General features: G+C 39.4%; 1 protein-coding gene across 1 annotated transcript in view; it reads left to right on the top strand.

Moving 5' to 3' along the window:
* Positions 1–18,488, top strand: part of KMO (kynurenine 3-monooxygenase) — a 142,402-nt gene that overhangs the window by 45,585 nt on the left and 78,329 nt on the right. Inside the window, exon 5 of the mRNA XM_088481624.1 lies at positions 3,075–3,123. Coding sequence (XP_088337750.1) covers positions 3,075–3,123 — 49 coding nt within the window. The remainder of the gene's footprint in view (positions 1–3,074; positions 3,124–18,488) is intronic.

Here is an 18,488-nt window from a genome sequence, read left to right as displayed (position 1 = left end):
GAGACTCCAGACTTTGAACCTGTGGTTCAAAGCACAAAGTATTATTCAAGTAAAAGTACAGTCAGTTACACGCTATGATCTAAGTACAATTTATTGCAAAGAAATTATACAGACCCAAGTACAGTTATACATACGCATGCGCTCTTGACCAGATCCCGGCATCAGCAAGAAACCTCCGTCAATCAGCATTCAGCAAGAAGACTAGCAACCCAGGGTCAGTGCACACATTTATACACCCCCAGAAATAGACAACACAATAGAGGAGTTTGTTGCTGATCCCATTGGTTCCCAGTGCGGGTGCATTTGTTACAGGGCATTTAACAGGTTGGTTCAAATGGACCCAGAACAGCTTGTTGCCTCCTCTATTTCCCCTGCATGCACAAAAATACATTTTGGTTCTTTATGTCTTTACGGTCCATAAGTTGTGAACGCATGTTCCGATCTTCGCACCATTGATACCGGAAAGCTGTGGATAAAGTGCGGATCAGTATAATATCGAACACTGCTTACTTATCATGTATTAAACCTTAGATACCAAAATAGTCTTTATTTCACAGCATCTTTTACTTTATAGCTATGGAACCTTTTGTGTAAGTGTGCATTATGTAAGTATTAGGGATATGGGAAAATATGCTAGTTAAGTTTATCTGATTTGGGGCAGATGTGCACGCATGCAGCTAATAAACAGCATTTGCATGCAGGATATTGTGCATTCGCTACTGAGCGTCATGTTAGAATCTCATGCATAAACACCGGACATTACGCACAGTTGCGCTGCTATCTATGATGGACTTAATAAATAAATAAATAAATATATATATATATATTATACACACACACATGTATCTCATTCCTTACTTACAGTTTCAAACAGCTATGCAAATGTGTTAACCCCAGCTGTGAAGCCGGGGCCATACTGTCTGGGTGTGGGACTAAAACCTGTTTAGGATTCAGACAAATTCAATTGTGTAGATCAATGTCTGGGTTATATTACAATTGCCACAACTATACTTGTCTATATACAGGGATTCCCAATTTGTATGTAAAACACTCACAGTATTCTGGTGTATTGTCTATTCTATTTACTTTTCTCAGGGGCTGTTTTTCTAGTTGTTTTTGGTAGATTATCAAAAAACATTGCCATCTGTACTTAGCTCATGAGTTGTAACTTAAAATGGCACTGGTCGCAAAATGGCGTCTTGCAGATTCTTGTTTCTAAAATGAAGTCTAGCTGCCATTCGCAAGATGGCATCGCGCGCGCTAATTTTTACGCTGATTCCGTCTCAGCCACTAATCCAGCTTCGACATTTAGCATGCTTGGGATATGCAATATTCACTAATGCATGTAACACAACACATTCTAAAATCTTTAACATTCCATTAATATTTTGGAGCACAGAGATAAGAATTCTACCATAAGAAACCATTGCTGGTATTTGGTTTGTGTTACTTAATGTATGGACGGATCCATTAAACTTAGAAAAACATATCAAACTACTTGAGCGACTTGTGTAAAACTTATTTAACTTTCTCTCTTCAGCATTTTTGACTCCCTGCAGTGGGCTGTACTCCAACTGTTCCCTTACATGAGAAAAGTAATCAATTATATACTTACAGCAAAGTCTAAGGGGTTTATTTACGAAGTGTTGGGTTGTAAAACCTGACACTTCTGGTCGTGTTTATGCCCGATATTTAAAAAGGGCAATGGTTTTACTAGTAAGACACAGCTAGTAAAATCACTGCCATTTTAACTATTGGGCAAAATATCCTTCTTCTGTACAAGTTTCTCTATTGGATTTCATGACAGTTCTTTCCTGGTTTACTTCCTGTCAAACCTCTCCTTTAGGAGTAGATTTACTAAATGTTGTTTTTTTTTTCAGAGCCGCCGTTCATTGGCAACTTTGACTGATTGTTTTAAAAAGGCAACAGGAATGACTGCTAAATGAGCCTTGTTTAACATTGATTTCTGTTGCCCTAACCCTTAGTATCTTTACTTTTGGCACATCCTCCAATCCACTTACACTATATTTTGGGGTCTCACAAGACTCTATTCATGTCCCACTGCTTTTCTCATTAATAACTCTTCTCTTGGGGAACTTATGTGTTAATTAGGCCTCCAGTACCACCTCTATGCTGACAACACTTCTCTCAACTGTCCTCTTCCTGGTTGTGTAATTGACTGTCTCTCAGTGTCTCCACATGGCTGTCGTCCAGTGCAGTAAAGAATAGAGCTCATCACCATCGCTCCTCACAGTCACCACAATTTAAAACAGTGCCTCAATACACCCTTTTCTTACCCAATATGCTACTAAAACTCCCACCTTCACTTCTGCAAGCTCTATCTGGCATTATATTCAATTATTTACCCTTGCTTCCATCAAAATTAAATTGCACGGCAAGACTGAACTTCCTCTCTTTCCCCTCCACATTTGCTTTAGCACTTTGCAAATCAATACATTGGCTCCCCATGTCTCCCAGAGAACAATTCAAATTAACCACCCATACAAAGAAAATAAATAATACCATCCCTCCTACACCTCAAAATAGTCTTGCCTTCTTAGCCCTATATATGACTGGCACTTTGCCTCATCTCTGGTAACCAGCTCTCACTACCCCCACCCAGCTACCCATTTATGGAATTCCTTATAATGCCCAATCATACTCTCCCACAACCTTCAAATATTTAAATATCTTAAAACCCATCTATTAATTGGAACTTACCATACTACCCACACTAATGCACCTTGAGAATCGTCCTAATTGCCGCTCTCAGTCACATTTGCTCCCTTTGTTACTGTTCTGCCTTCTTCTAATTAGAATATTTGTTCTCCTAATGAACGGGCCCTTCCTTTCCTTTGTTTTTCATTTCTGTGTCTACTGTACATTGTATTTCCCTGTTATATCTGTGGTCTGTTTTTTTTTTTTTCCACTATCTAATGCTGTGGACCACTGTCCTTGCAAATGAATAATAATAAGAAGAGGAGAAAACTAACAAGAACTAATAATGAAAAACATGTATTTTGATGATTATTCTTTTTGTTTTAATTTTTTCTTAATAAATATTCTATTTCTAGTGTATCCTGTCAGTTGACAGAGCACATTTAAACAAAGAATTGCTTACTGGTAAGTATTCATTTTATTTTAATCCGTTTACATGTAAAATTTATTTTGTTTATTATATTACAAGAAGTTTTGTTCTTAAATGTTTTATTTTATTTACATCCTTCAAACATTTATCATCATGCATGAAGAAGTTGGTTCATGAAATCATTCATACCTAAACTACAGTATAAGAGATTGTTCAACACATCGACTCTTTAGATAATGGGACAACTACAACATTCTTATACATATTTGTGGATCTTAAAATAACTGTGACAATGCCCAACTTTAATATTACGGAGTTACATTTATATGTGTAATGGTTCATGAATATCTAACTACACTGCCAGTCAGGGCCCTAATTACCAATTGTCCGGGATGGCACTCACCAGGGGTGTCAGTTAAGGAGGGGAGACTTAAGCTGGCCACACATCTAAAGATTATCTGTCCAACCAGCCAACTAGTTGATTGGTTGGAATGAAAATCTGGTAAGGTATGAAAGCAAATGACAATCAGCAATTTGCTCCCAAACGCCAGAAAATGGACAAAAATTGTTGTTTGAACAAATTGTTCAGACAAGTTTGTTAAATGTTTGATCTAAACGACCATTTTCATCTGTTTTCTGGCATTTTAGGAGCAAATTGCTGATCGTCATTTACTAGTTGGCTGGTTGGACAGATAATCTTTAGATGTGTGGCCAGCTTTAGCCACCCAATAAAGTTTACCCCAGGGGCACCTTTGAAGGCTCTCTGCAAATTACCTCTGTCTTGACTATTGGTCCAAGCTCCTGGCTTTAGGTTCTGTTATGGAGCCTCCATGATGTTGTGGCTCAGAAATGCAGCGTTTGGGAAGTCATGATGTAGTAAAGCAGCTCTTCATGTCCTTCATAATATAGTTTAAGATGGAATTATCTGCCAGGGCCAAACTAAACCTGACAGTTTTGCAAACTATTAATCTGACAGATATGGGGGTGCTATCCAAAAATTGATATGGAGATATCTGCTGCAGCATACATTCATATATTCGGGAAATCAAATATTTTCTGTTACCCCCTGAAACACCAGATATGCCACAACGATTATTTAATAGGCCCATTAGTATTTAGAAAATACTCATTCTAACACAACTTTTTTTTAGCCCAAATGTGCAAAAAAAGTGTTTTTTATTATAATTTTAAGAAAGGCAACCAAAAGCAAACATGATTTTTTTTTTTATTTTGTCTTATTAGCAACACAAAAAAATACTTTGTGGTTCTTGATTTGCCAAAAATTCACCTTTCCAAATTAGTAAAAAGCAGAATTATATGTGTAGGTTTTGAAAGAAAAAAAAATCTGCCTTTAAATTTATCCTCAAATATTTTCTATCTGTCAAAATGCTTACCATTTGTAGTAATAAAATGGTACCCTAACAAGGCCTACCATTTTACAAACTAGACACACTACTGCATTAAATAATGGAGCATTTTTTATTTGGCACCAGATGGGGGAGATCAGGGCTTTAGATCTGTGGAATATTTTATTTTTGTGCACTGTTTCAGTTATTGCTAGTGATCATCAGAAAATAACTAGACCGTGTATTTTTTCCCTAGGGCATGGAGATATTGTCAGATGATCAGACTATAGCTGCTAAATTAGCCACATAATTTGAACAAGGAGTCTCTCCTCTTTCATATGTGAACACCTCCACATTTACAGGTGTAATTATGGGCATTATATACAGTCAGGTGCATAAATATTGGGACATTGACAGAATTCTCATATTTTGGCCTCTATTCACCACCACAATGGCTTTGAAATGAAACAAACAAGATGTGCTTTAACTGCAGACTTTCAGATTTAATTTGAGGGTAATTACATTCAAATCAGGTGAACGGTGTAGGAATTACAACGGTTTCCATATGTGCCGCCCACTTTTTAAGGGGCCAAAAGTAATGGGACTATCAACTCAAAAGCTATTTCATGGGCAGGTGTGGGCTATTCCCTCGTTATTTCATTATCAATTAAGCAGGTAAAAGGTCTGGAGTTGATTCTAGGTGTGACATTTGCATTTGGAATCAGTTGCTGTCGACTCTCAATATGAGATCCAAAGAGCTGTCACTATCAGTGAAGCAAGCCATCATTAGGCTGAAAAATCAAAACAAACCCATCAGAGAGATTGCAAAAACATTAGGTGTGGTCAAATCAACTGTTTGGAACATTCTTAAAAACTAAACAATCCTAAATCTAACTTTCACTTTTTAAGACTTTGTTGCAAATCCTTTGCAGGCAATTACAGCCTGAAGTCTGGAACGCATAGACATCACCAGACGTTGGGTTTCATCCCTGGTGATGCTCTGCCAGGCCTCTACTGCAAATGTCTTCAGTTTCTGCTTGTTCTTGGGGCATTTTCCCTTCAGTTTTATCGTCATCAAGTGAAATGCATGCTCAATCGGATTCAGGTCAGGGGATTGACTTGGCCATTGCATAACATTCCACTTTTTAGCCTCAAAAAAACTCTTTGGTTGCTTTTGCAGTATGTTTCGGGTCATTGTCCATCTGCACTGTGAAGCGCCGTTCAATGAGTTCTGAAGCATTTGACTGAATATGAGCATATAATATTGCCCGAAACACTTCAGAATTCATTCTGCTACTTTTGTCAGCAGTCACATCATCAATAAATACAAGGGAACCAGTTCCATTGGCAGCCATACATGCCCACGCCGTGAGACTACCACCACCATGCTTCACTGATGAGGTGGTATGTTTTGGATCATGAGCAGTTCCTTTCCTTCTCCATACTCTTCTCTTCCCATCACTCTGGTACAAGTTGATCTTTGTCTCATCTGTCCATAGGATGTTGTTTCAGAACTGTAATGGCTTTTTTAGATGTTGTTTGGCAAACTAATCTGGTCTTCCTGTTTTTGAGGCTCACCAATGGTTTACATCTTGTGGTGAACCCTCTATATTCACTCTTATGAAGTCTTCTCTTGATTGTTGACTTTAACACATATACACCTACCTCCTGGAGAGTGTTCTTGATTTGGCCAACAGTTGTGAAGGGGTTTTTCTTCACCAGGGAAATAATTCTTCTGTCATCCACCACAGTTGTTTTCCGTGGTCTACCGGGTCTTTTGGTGTTGCTGAGCTCTCTGGTGCATTCTTTCTTTTGTAAGAATGTTCCAAACAGTTGATTTGGCCACACCTAATGTTTTTGCTATCTCTCTGATGGGTTTGTTTTGATTTTTCAGCCTAATGATGGCTTGCTTCACTGATAGTGACAGCTCTTTGGATCTCATATTGAGAGGCGACAGCAACTGATTCCAAATGCAAATGTCACACCTAGAATCAACTCCAGACCTTTTACCTGCTTAATTGATAATGAAATAACGAGTGAATAGCCCACACCTGTCCATGAAATAGCTTTTGAGTTGATAGTCCCATTACTTTTTGCCCCTTAAAAAGTGGGAGACACTTATAGAAACCTTTGTAATTCCTACACCGTTCACCTGATTTGGATGTAATTACCCTCAGATTAAATTTGAAAGTCTGCAGTTAAAGCACATCTTGTTTGTTTCATTTCAAAGCCATTGTGGTGGTGAATAGAGGCCAAAATCTGAGAATTCTGTCAATGTCCCAATATTTATGCACCTGACTGTATGTAGTGCCTTCCCATCCAGCTATGATAAACATCTACCCATAGCACAGGGTAACAATGTTTGTTGATCAGAGGTGATCACCAGACAATAGCTACTATTGGCCCACATAATTTGAAAAAGCAGACTCTCCTTTTTCAAAAATGGGTGCCAACGATGTTTGCAGTGTAATTATGGGGTTAGTGGGCACATAGTGCTCTTCCCTCCATATCTCCTTCCTTTCCATAACAAAGCACAATATTTTCCGGTGATTATAGATGATCACCCGATTATATAAGTATTAAAGGGGCCCATCATTTGAAAGAGGGGAACTCTCTCTTCTAAAATGGGTGCTCCTGTTTTATTGGATGCCAGGTTGGGGGGGACTACCATGCTTTTCTGTAATGCAGGAGGTTTTTCCTGGTGATCACACTGATCAACAGGTTATAACCTCTATGTGTGTATATAGTTTGAAAGAGGGGGGACCCCCCCTCGTTCCAACAAGGATAACTGCATCTCTCTAGGTGTCAGAGTTGTGTGAGAGAGAGTGTTTTGGTTCTAATTTGTTGTCCGTTTTTGGTTTTGCCAAAATAGCTATCATGTGTTTTGGTTTTTGATCTGTATTTCTTAAAAAAATTTCTAAAAATTGCTAAAACCACATACCTTGGGCCTATTTTTGTTCCTACAGTATTAATAACCTCAGTAGCATTCATTTCCAGTAAATTTTGGCCACATTACAGCTCACAATATTGTTTTCATCCAGTTTAGGCCATAAGGTTGCACCGAGCTAGCTGCCTAAGCTAAGCAACTGCAGTGGGCAGCACAAACACATGGCAGTTCAACTTACAACATGGCAAATCTAGGAAAAGGAGTGACACACTGCAGTGGCAGACAGGATGGCAGTTTAATAAATTATATGACCCCATAGAAAGAAACCAAGAATGTATTCCTTAACCAAGAACTAGATCAGAGGCCGGAGAGAGGTGGGTTATGTATGCAGTGGAAGGCATGGAAAATAAGGAAGGATTGATTTGTGTTAATTGAAATTTTTTGATTCCAAAGCAAATTTATGAAGGAGGAAGGGAGAACATTTTAATAACCATAAAAAAGGCAGATCAGAGAAGTGGAAAGCATTGTAAAAAGCAATCATCCAATAACGCAATAAAATTGATTGATTAATCATTATTACCAGTTACTTAATATAGCGCATACATATTCTGTAGTGCTTTACAGAGAACATTTGGCCATTCACATCAATTTCTGCCCCAGTGGAGATTACAATCTATTGGCCTGAATCAGCATGGATTTAAATTGCAACCACTTACACAGATTCGCTGATGGTACGCATGCACCGCAGTGCGAGCGCAGGTTAGCATTGCGATCACACTATGATCGAATTGCACACATGCCTGTCCATTTGAATGCCATTTCCTGGGCATGCATAAATTCTCCACTGCAACAGCATACACAGCTTGAGTACTCACTGTGCGACAAAACTTGCAATTTCTGAGACAGGTCAGACCTGCTGTAATTCTGTGTGAGGGTCCGATGTTTCTTGATGTTACCAATGTATACACAGGACTGCGAGGTGTTATAGATGTGAGAAAGCGATACAGGACCTATCTATGCTGGCTGAGCGATTGTAAACTTAGCATATTTTCGCAGCAGAACTGCGTGTGTAATTGCAGCTGCGAATGCAATAGTGATCTGTAATGAATCAGGCCCTATGTTGCCTATCACATGCGCGCACACATCTACACATTAGATTAATTTGCTTCCAACAAAAATTAACCCTATCATTATATTTTTGGATTGTGGGACGAAACTAAATTACCCATAAGAAACCCACACAAGAACGGGGACAATATACAAACTCCACACATGATTAGTGATAATTTAACCATAAAAAAGCAAATCAGAGAAGTGGAAAGCATTGTTAAATTAAATTGTCCTCCCACCCACCACTATAAAAGAATATATCACACATAGGAAACATAGTGGCACTGCAGTGGCAGACAGAATGGCATCTTAATAAACTATAGAATGTTTTCATTAATCAAGAATGAAATCAGAAGCCCAAGGCCAGCATAGGTAAAATATTGAATAGGTGGAATATTTAATTGAAGCCAGGTAAAGCTGTGATTGATTGATTGATTTGTTAGTTGATTACAGTACCAATATAATTAGCACCAAAAGCAAATCAGAGACATGGATAAAACTATGAAAAAAACAATCTTCCAAAATCCCAATGTGATTTTTAGAGTGGAAACTGAATCCAAACAGCAAATCACAAGCCTCAGGACAATACAAGATTGTCAAGCAGAGTAACAGCTTAGTTGAAGTCGATAAATATTATTTGATTATATAATTTTTTGATAATACTCTGTCTGTTTATGAGCTGTAGCAAACAGGGCCTATACACCTGGATGAGAAGCTGGTGATGGATAAAACAAAGAGCATGCATTACCCAGTTAAGTACAGTAATATACACTGTTTGTCAAACACACACAATCTTGGCAAAGCCCATAATGAAAACTGGTGCACATAGGAATTGTCCTTGGGCCCTCCCACCCACCTTATGTCCCAAAAAGAACATGCACACTTTAATAAACCAATCACTTCAGCGACAGGTACTGCCACTTTTGTGGCTGAAGTGATTAGCTAAAAGTGTTGTTAATGATGGTATTGCAGCTAAAATAACAGTGCTATCAATGATGTATACAGTGGCAAGATATAATCATCATTCTTATCCACATCCTCACTCTCATCAGTGTGTACATCCTCTTCACACAATATTTTTTCTGCAAGTAATTTTTATTAAAGAATTTTCACATAACAGTTACATAGGCATGTGAAAAGGTTCATAGTACATAACATTGTACAAAATAATATAGCCCAGATATTACAGTGTAAACACCATACAGACTCAGCATCTATATTCAATTAGTATGGCCATTTAATAAACCATCACATAAAATTATCAAATTTAATTAATCTACTAGTATAACATAACAAAACAAGTACATAGATAATAATATAACTTAATAATAATAATAATAATAATAATAATAATAATAATAATAATAATAATAATAATAAAAATAATAACAATAGAAATAAAGTAATAAAAAATAACAAGGTAAAAGGGAGGGTATTTCCACCGGGAACCTAAGAACCTGAGTGAGAATCTAAAATCCAGTAATCTAGGGTGCGTAGGATATATATTTACTTATGATAGTCCCATTAGGGATTTATAACAGGTCGATTCGCAAAAAACTATCCACGGAGACCAAATCTTCAAGTAGTTTTTGGATTGGTCAGTCGAAGACAATATTATATCGTCCATTGAGCGATATAGTTCAATTCTTTTGAACCAATCTATTAGGGTCGGAGGGGAGTTAGTTCTCCATCTCAGAGGAATGACAGCCTTAGCAGCACTATTAAGGTACTTAAGAAGGGATTTTTTTATAGACTGATAAAGGCATGGGAATTAAGTTCAGGAGCCAAAATTCAGGCCCAACCGGTACCTCCTGGCCCGTAATCTCCCGGCCAACTGAAGCCATCTCATCCCAAAAAGGTCTAAGAACTGGACACAACCACCAAATATGAAGAAGATTACCATATTCCCCACTACATCTCCAACAATAGGCCGACGCACCCTGATACATTTTAGATAATACTGATGGACAACGATACCAGCGAGAAATCACCTTAAAATGAGTCTCAATAGTTAGTATGTTGGTAGAACTACTCTAGGATTTCTCAAAAATGGAAGTCCATTGAATATCACTAATATCCATGCCAAGATCCGTTTCCCACTTTTTAGTAAAGTTTGGCATTGAGGAAAAGCGATATTCAATCAGTATTGTGTATAAGGTGGATACCACATGGGAAGGGAGAGTTGGTGACAATACCAATTGTTCAAATGGGAGGGACCTATGGGATCCTGAAGAAAAAGGGTTCTGTGATTGTATAAAATGTTTAATCTGGAGATATCTCCAGATCTCGTTATTGGATAAATGCCACTGGTTTTGAACATCCTGAAAAGACATAATTCCAGAAGTATCAAATAATTGACCTATCCTGGATATCCCTGCACCTGACCAACCTTGAAAAGTTTGGTTCGACATCCCAGGAGGGAAAGAAGGATTTTCTAACAACGGGGCTAGAGGAGAGGGAACCGTGGAGATACAATCTAAACCCCTAAGTCTTTTCCAAATTCTTAATGTAGGTTCTATAGTTGGATGTGATATACCAGGTAATCGCAACATCCAAGCTACAACCTTTAGGGGTATCTGCATAAAGGAGCCCTCGATAATCCACTGCTTGACAGAATCAACCCTGGACCATTCCAGTATTCTACTAAGTATGACCGCACCATAATAAGAATTAAAATGCGGGAGCTGGAGACCACCCACATTTCGAGGACTAAATAGGATATTATGTTTGAACCGGTGGTTTCTCCCACCCCATACAAAGTTTTTAACCACCAGATAAAGTTCCGTAAACCAACCGTGAGGGATCAGTACAAAGTTTGCAGGCAAAGTTTGCAGAAGATAGAGCACCCGAGGTAAGATGTTCATTTTTATTACATTTATCCTCCCAATCCATGAGACGCCTTTACGTGTCCAAGTAGTAAGCTCATGTCGGATCTTTGCAAGTAATGAAACATAATTTAGTGAATGAATCTTAGAGAGATCCCTGGGGAGGAGAACTCCCAAATATTTTAAATGGGAAGGATGCCACTGAAAGGGAAAGGCCTGTTGTAGACCCGTAAGAGCCGATGCAGTAATCGTAAGGTTCATTGCTATCGATTTGGAATAGTTAATTTTAAAAAAGGTGAGATCGCTAATTTCAAGTTAGGGAGGGAGATCATGGGGTTTGAAATAGTCGCCAACAGGTCGTCAGCAAAAAGGGCTACCATAGCTTATATTCTGAACCACCCACCCTCAGACCTGAAATATTTGGATTGGCTCTTATGGCTCGCGCAAGAGCCTCCATGCATAACACGAATATCAATGGAGACAGCGGGCACCCCTGCCTTGTCCCATTAGATATTTGAACCAGGTCAGAAAAATCCCCATTAATTTTTATTCTAGCAGTAGGTCCCCTGTAAAGCGCTAAAATTCTATGTAAGGACGTTGGACCAAGGCCCTCATTCAGAGCCGCTTGTAAGCGGTCGTACGCTCATAGTCATCCGATGTTGTTAAACCACGCATGCGTCGGTGTAACAGTGCGCATGTGCGTACGGCTGATTGCGATAATTTTTTCAGTCGTTCGTCGAATAGCGAACAGGAAGTGACATGTCAAATGTGATTGATAGAACTGTCCGTTTTGGGGCGGTGACGGGGGTGGAGATGGGGAAAACGCAGGCGTGTCGAGGCGTTTTTTGGGCGTACATAAATTATCTGATGCGAACGGCCAATGTGAACGGAACAAGTCTGATCCACTTTCTATTAAAACTGCTCGCTCAGCTTGTGGTATTCTCTACCGCAATAACGATGGTCTCCTCATTCTTTCCGAGGCTTATCGAAGGTTTTCCGATTTATCAATTGAGGCCTCAAAAGCAATCAGTTTTGAATTGAAAAAATGCTTGTAATGTGTTTAGCCAATAGCCTTTTTTTAGTAGCAAAAAAACGTAGGCAGGTGAACTACTCAGCTGCTAATTTCTGGGTTAGACAATCAATTAGCTTACAAATTTATTTTACATTTGCGTGTTTTTGCCAAATATGTTTTCTTTTTTTTTTAGGGCAACAATATTGTACGCATGTTTGTTGTTTTTCTTAATTTTTTAGGGGCCAAGAAAACAATCGTCCTTTTGTTTTTTGCTAAGTGTTAATTAAAACTCATAAATTGTTTTTAACCCTTGGTTTTTTTATTCAAAAATAATGTTTAGATTTACGTTGTATTGTTTGTAATGTTGTTTGCGGGATTACCTTTTAACCAGTTTTTGATTAAATTAACAATAGAATTGTGCAGATTTTCAACATTATTTTTTGGGGGGGAAATAATAAAAACTTGATAACGTAAAAACAAATAACAAATGATTTTAGAAACACAAACAAAATAACTGGCATTTGAAATCAACAAACAAACAAAATTATAAAAAAGTTCACAAGAAAGGAGAGGGAGGTTTTGGGCATTAAGGAATATGGGGCAAACACTGAGAAGGATTGTGGGAAAATTAGCCAGTGCTGTCATCGCCTTTTGGCCCATTTGGCCGGGGTAGGGAGGGAGCCTGAACGGGTCCGGGATGTCCTTCTGCTGGCCTGGCCAGAGGCAGATGTTGTGGCCTCTGGACTAGGCATAGGGCTAGGCACATTTGGAGGGATGGCTGTTGTTGTGCCAGAGGTGGAGGGTCCTGATGTTCCGGCAGAAAGGGAGGCCGGCTCCAACATGTGCTGGAAAAACGAGCTGCTCCAGGGCATTTGCTATTCGCACGTTGGCCCCAGTATTTTCCGCCAGGGCCTTAGCAATGGTCACATTGGCCGCAGCACTTTGCTCCAGGGCGTCCGCCACCATTAGCAGATTGGCGTCCATCCTCAGCAGAATCTCGGTCTGCTGATCCGTTTTAATATTGAGATCAGTGAGGAGGCCCACTGCCTGCGAGGGGGAATGCCCTGGACTGTCTGCCACAGGGTCCCCAGCCGGATCTACTGCTTCCTCCCCTGCAGAGCCAGCAGAAATTCTGCGGCCAAAGCTCCCCTCTGGAGCAGACTCATCCGCCTGTGTCTCTGTGAGAAAAAAGAGAAAAGAGTAACATTATAATCTAGATATTGTCCCAAACACATTTCTGAGTTGTTAACATTACAACATTTACCTGGGGCAACATGAGGAGCCGCAAAGTCCGGCATGTCGGTATCCATATTCGACATGCCAAACACCTCCTCATCCTGCACACACCCCTGGGCCATCTCCTCCAAATCAGTGAGCTCCAGTGACACAGGGGTGGGACCCCCACCTATCCCCCCTGCATGCCTAGCCCTATCAGCCAGTTTTTGCTTAAGACGATATTTGAAGTCGCTCCATCTGTGTGGTAAAAAGTTGGCATTATTCCTGCAGTATTTGGACCTGTAAACACTTTTTACTAAAATGTAGTTTTTACGTACCGGCGTTTGACCTCCCGGGTTGAACATTCAAAATCACCCACCCTATTGATACCACTGGCTATGTCATCCCACATTTTCCATTTCTGGCTTGCACCCATATTCCTTGCTGCCTGTGGCAGGTTGTCATTGCACATTTGCACCAAAACCTCCATCTCCTTTCTTGTGAATTGTGGCTGCCTTTTTTTTTTTGTTTAGTTGGCCTACTAGGCCCAGCAGCCTAGTAGGCCAACTACTAGTTGGCATCCTCAACACCTTTTTTGAAAATGGGATTAAAATTTTAAATGTAAAATGTTCCCCAAATTATTGTTAAACAGAATCCTTTTGCCCAAAAAAGATAAATACTTACCTGACACCTCTTGGCCACTGCTTTGCTGCTCTGTAGTCATTTTGGACTTTCAGGTCTCAGACCGATTTGGCTTTTCAGTGACGTTTTTATACATGCGTCAGCATTATTCGGCCCCATCATTGACTGTGCGCTCCTATTGTCCGTCCTTAATTTGAGCGGGAAAATAAAGACTATTTATGGCTTGGTGTGACTGGAGTCGATGTGGCATGTTGTTTGTTGGAGGTTTGGCGTTGGAGTGGTTTTGAGGCTTAGTGAGTAGAAGGAGGACATTTTCGGAGCGATTTTTTGTTTTTTTTTTAGCTTTCTTTCCGTTGGTTTTTATTTTTATTGTTTGGCTATTTTTTGGTGTTTTTTTTGAGTAAGTATTTTAAAAAACCACCGTAAAAAATAATAGTAAATAGTTTCCAAATGTTTTTAATATTTTATTTTTTTTGGTTTACAGTTATTTTGGCATTGCCCCAGTGAAGTTTTTGAACTTTGGGATATTTTGTCTGTTTTTGGTAAGTGTTTTTGTTTTCCTGATTTTACAAATTAGCTGTCCTGTTCTTAGCATATGTTTCGCAAAGTAAAGTTGTTTATTTTCTGGGAACAATCATGTCTTACCACTAAATGTAGCGTACTATTTAGCGAAATAATGTTTGAGTGGTTTTAACTGTAAAAGTAGCGCACTATTTTGCGAACTAATGTGTCTTGATTTAACTGTAAAAGTAGCGTACTATTTTGCGAACTAATGTGTCTTGATTTAACTGTAAAAGTAGCGTACTATTTTGCGAACTGTGTCTTGATTTAACTGTAAAAGTAGCGTACTATTTTGCGAACTAATGTTTTTTAAAATTTTCAGTGTAAAATCATGTCTTAACACTAAATGTAGCATACTATTTTCTGAACTAATGTGTGCTCCCTTCTTTATTTTTTCACGAAAACAATTTGTTTACAATCATATTTTATTTAATGAATCTTAAACATATTTTCTGCTTTTGAAATGTAGGGTGTTCTGCACATGACACGTCCCAGGCCTGTAAGCATCTTTGGATTTCTGAGAAAAGATAAGTATATTTTTCTTTACACATTTGTCTAAAACAATAACTACCTGCCTTACCATTTCAGGTTGATGTTGGTCGTATTATATTGGCCATGGTTCCAGAACCCGACCAACCTCAACTTTGTCCCAGGCGTAGGCCTCGTAGGCGTGCAAGGCCCCAGATATATAGAACATGTGTCACCCTTTTTGGAATGCCAGATGATGAGGTATTAAGGCGATACCATCTGCCGCCCCAAATCATAGACACTCTCTCATTAATAGAGAGTGATCTTGAACGGCAAATTGACAGTCCTACAACTATACCACCACTTACTCAATTAATGTCGGTGTTACATTTTTGTGCCTCAGGATCCTTTCAAACCACTGTGGGAATAGTTGCGGGAATATCCCAATCCTCCTTTTCAAGGATCCTGAGGGCAGGGATGGAGGCCCTTTTTAAACACCTCCATCATTTTATTAAAATGCCATTGGATATGGGTACCCTTAATGTGGCGAAGGCCAATCTTTACCAAATAGCTGGCTTCCCACACATCATAGGGGTCGTGGATGGCACTCACATACCACTTCAGCCTCCAGCAAGGTTGGAGGCTATTTTTAGGAACTGCAAGCACTTTCATTCACTGAATGTAATGGTGGTATGTGATGCCTCCCTCCAGATCCTGTCCCTGAATGCCAAATTCCCCGGCAGTGCACATGATTCCTTCATCATCCGGCAATTAGGGATTTGGCACAAATTAAACACCCAGAAGCCACGCATCACCAGCTTGTAGGTTAAGTTGACACCTTCTGTTGAAATCAATGCAAAGCTTGTTACACAATGGTCCTGATGTTTGTTTTCGTTTTTTCACAGGAGACAGTGGTTACCCTTGCACGCCCTGGCTGCTCACTCCTTATTTGGTTCCCACACCAGGGCCACAAAGTTAGTATAATTTCACACTTACAGCCACCAGGCAGGTGGTGGAGCGCTGTATCGGCCTTTTAAAAGGCCGATTCAGATGCCTCCACCGCTCTGGTGGCGACCTCATGTATTTGCCGGCTATGGTTTCGAAAATTGTGGTCCTGTGTGGGATATTTCACAGCATCACCATAAGGAGTGGTGTCCCAATGCAGCCAGAGGATGCCTTACCTGAGGATGGCCCCCCCGAGGTTGGTCGGAGGTCAGTATGTGGGGGGGCCATACGGGATGAAGTTGTGGCCAGATATTTTAGGTAATTATTTCCTCATAATGTTTAAAATATTACATGTCTACATTGTGGCATTTTTAAAGTTCACTTTTAACAGTTTTTTTTTTCTTTCTTTTTAATCCCTAAAATGACCATAAAGAAACCATGCCTACTACCTGATCAACACAAATGACTTTATGTGGACACATTGGATATAACTTCGGGAACGATGATTTCTTCTCCTCATTAGTGGATTCATGTTGGCATGCTACTTCTTCAAACAGTTCCTGATTGTGTTTTTCTGGGGTTTTGGGTGTGATTTTTAACTTGTGTGTGTGGTTTGGTTTTTTGAAATTATTGTGTGTATTCACTTGGTGTTATTTGTGTGCATTAAAATTTTATTTGACGTTCACCAACCATTTCCATCGTAAATTACAACCAAGTGTAACCTGTTTCTAAAAATGCAAAGTTGCTTAATGCCGATTACTGTAATTTCTTATTTGGAAAAGTTTAGTACCCTGCTTTGTTGCTAAAAACAAACACCAAAGGTATTATGGTGAATCAGTATGTTTGCAATTGTAGGCCTAAGCAGGTAGCTTTAACTGTAACATTACCCACACCAAACAATCTTCACATTTTGAGGTTACTTCTCCAAACCTATTGGTATTGTTATGTGTTTAATGTGCAAGCTTACATACTTACTTGAGCTTTCGACAAACACATTTACATTTCTTTAAAAAACATGGACAAATAGTAGACTTACATAAGGTTCACCAATCTAAAATTGACACACAAGCAATGAGACTTAAATAAATCAAAATATAATTTATTTTTTCCAACATTTTTGGAGGTGTAAAAAAAAAATTAGTGACGCAGGCGCGCCAATATGTGATCCAACGCCATAAGCAGCCCAACTACATGGCCCCTCATAATCTGCAATCCTGCATAAATGTCTTCATAACGCCTCTGGTCCTCTGTGGGTCAAAAAAATGTGCGGATTACTAAAATGACACCTTAATTTATATGTGAGAAAACAACTAAAAACACAGACTATACAAAAAAAGGTGACACAAAAAAACAACCAAAAAAAATGAATGCCAAATGAAAAGATTGTGGAAAAACAAAGACAAAAATTATCTGGACAAAATAACATAAAAGAGAGTTACAACTATGCAAAAATACTACATTTGTTGTTAACGTAAACAAGAAAGACACAAGTATGAGTGTTTGGACATGTGTCATATGTGTAAGGGGAAAACATTCTAGACATTGTTTCACAAAGATATATATCCAAAACATTACAACTACTTTACACTTTTGAACTGCACAGGCAAAAGGACAACATCACCCAAAAACCAAAAAATGCAAAAGCAACCATAGTTTAAAAGGGAAACATACCGGGCCTAATGCTGCCTGGGCCAGGTGCCCCGAAATCTTCCTCCTCAGAGGTGGGCCAGTGCTTCACGGAGGGAGGAGGGTTGATTTGGGAAGACATTGAGGGTGAGGAAAAGAGAGGGGGGGGTGGAGGGGAGGGTGAGGAAAAGAGAGGGGGGGTGGAGGGGAGGGTGAAGTTGGAGGGATGGGAATGTGAGGAGAGGGAGGGGCCTCACGGTCTGCAGGGTCTGGGGTGGAGGGGGAATTTGGGGAAGAGTGGGGAGAGGATGTTTGGGTGGGAGTGGGGGAGAGGGGACGAGCCCGATGTAGTCTGCGCTCAGCCCCTAAATGATGTTGAAAAATGTATATTATTACATATTTTAAATTTTTCAACCAAAATTTACACACAAAAAAAAAAAAAAAAAACAGGGCTATACGGGAAACATGCACACGCAGGTATGTCCAAAATAAATAAACAGGGCTATATGGGAAACATGCACATGCAGGTATGTCCAAAATAAAGAAACAGGGCTATACGGGAAACATGCACACGCAGGTATGTCCAAAATAAAGAAACAGGGCTATATGGGAAACATGCACATGCAGGTATGTCCAAAATAAAGAAACAGGGCTATACGGGAAACATGCACACGCAGGTATGTCCAAAATAAAGAAACAGGGCTATACGGGAAACATGCACACGCAGGTATGTCCAAAATAAAGAAACAGGGCTATACGGGAA

This window comes from Taudactylus pleione, unplaced genomic scaffold (assembly GCF_031769625.1).
Source record: "Taudactylus pleione unplaced genomic scaffold, aTauple2 ptg000275l, whole genome shotgun sequence".
Taxonomy (NCBI): Eukaryota; Metazoa; Chordata; class Amphibia; order Anura; family Myobatrachidae; genus Taudactylus; species Taudactylus pleione.
Note: the sequence above shows the minus strand (reverse complement) of the source record. Positions and strands in the feature narration are given on the sequence as shown.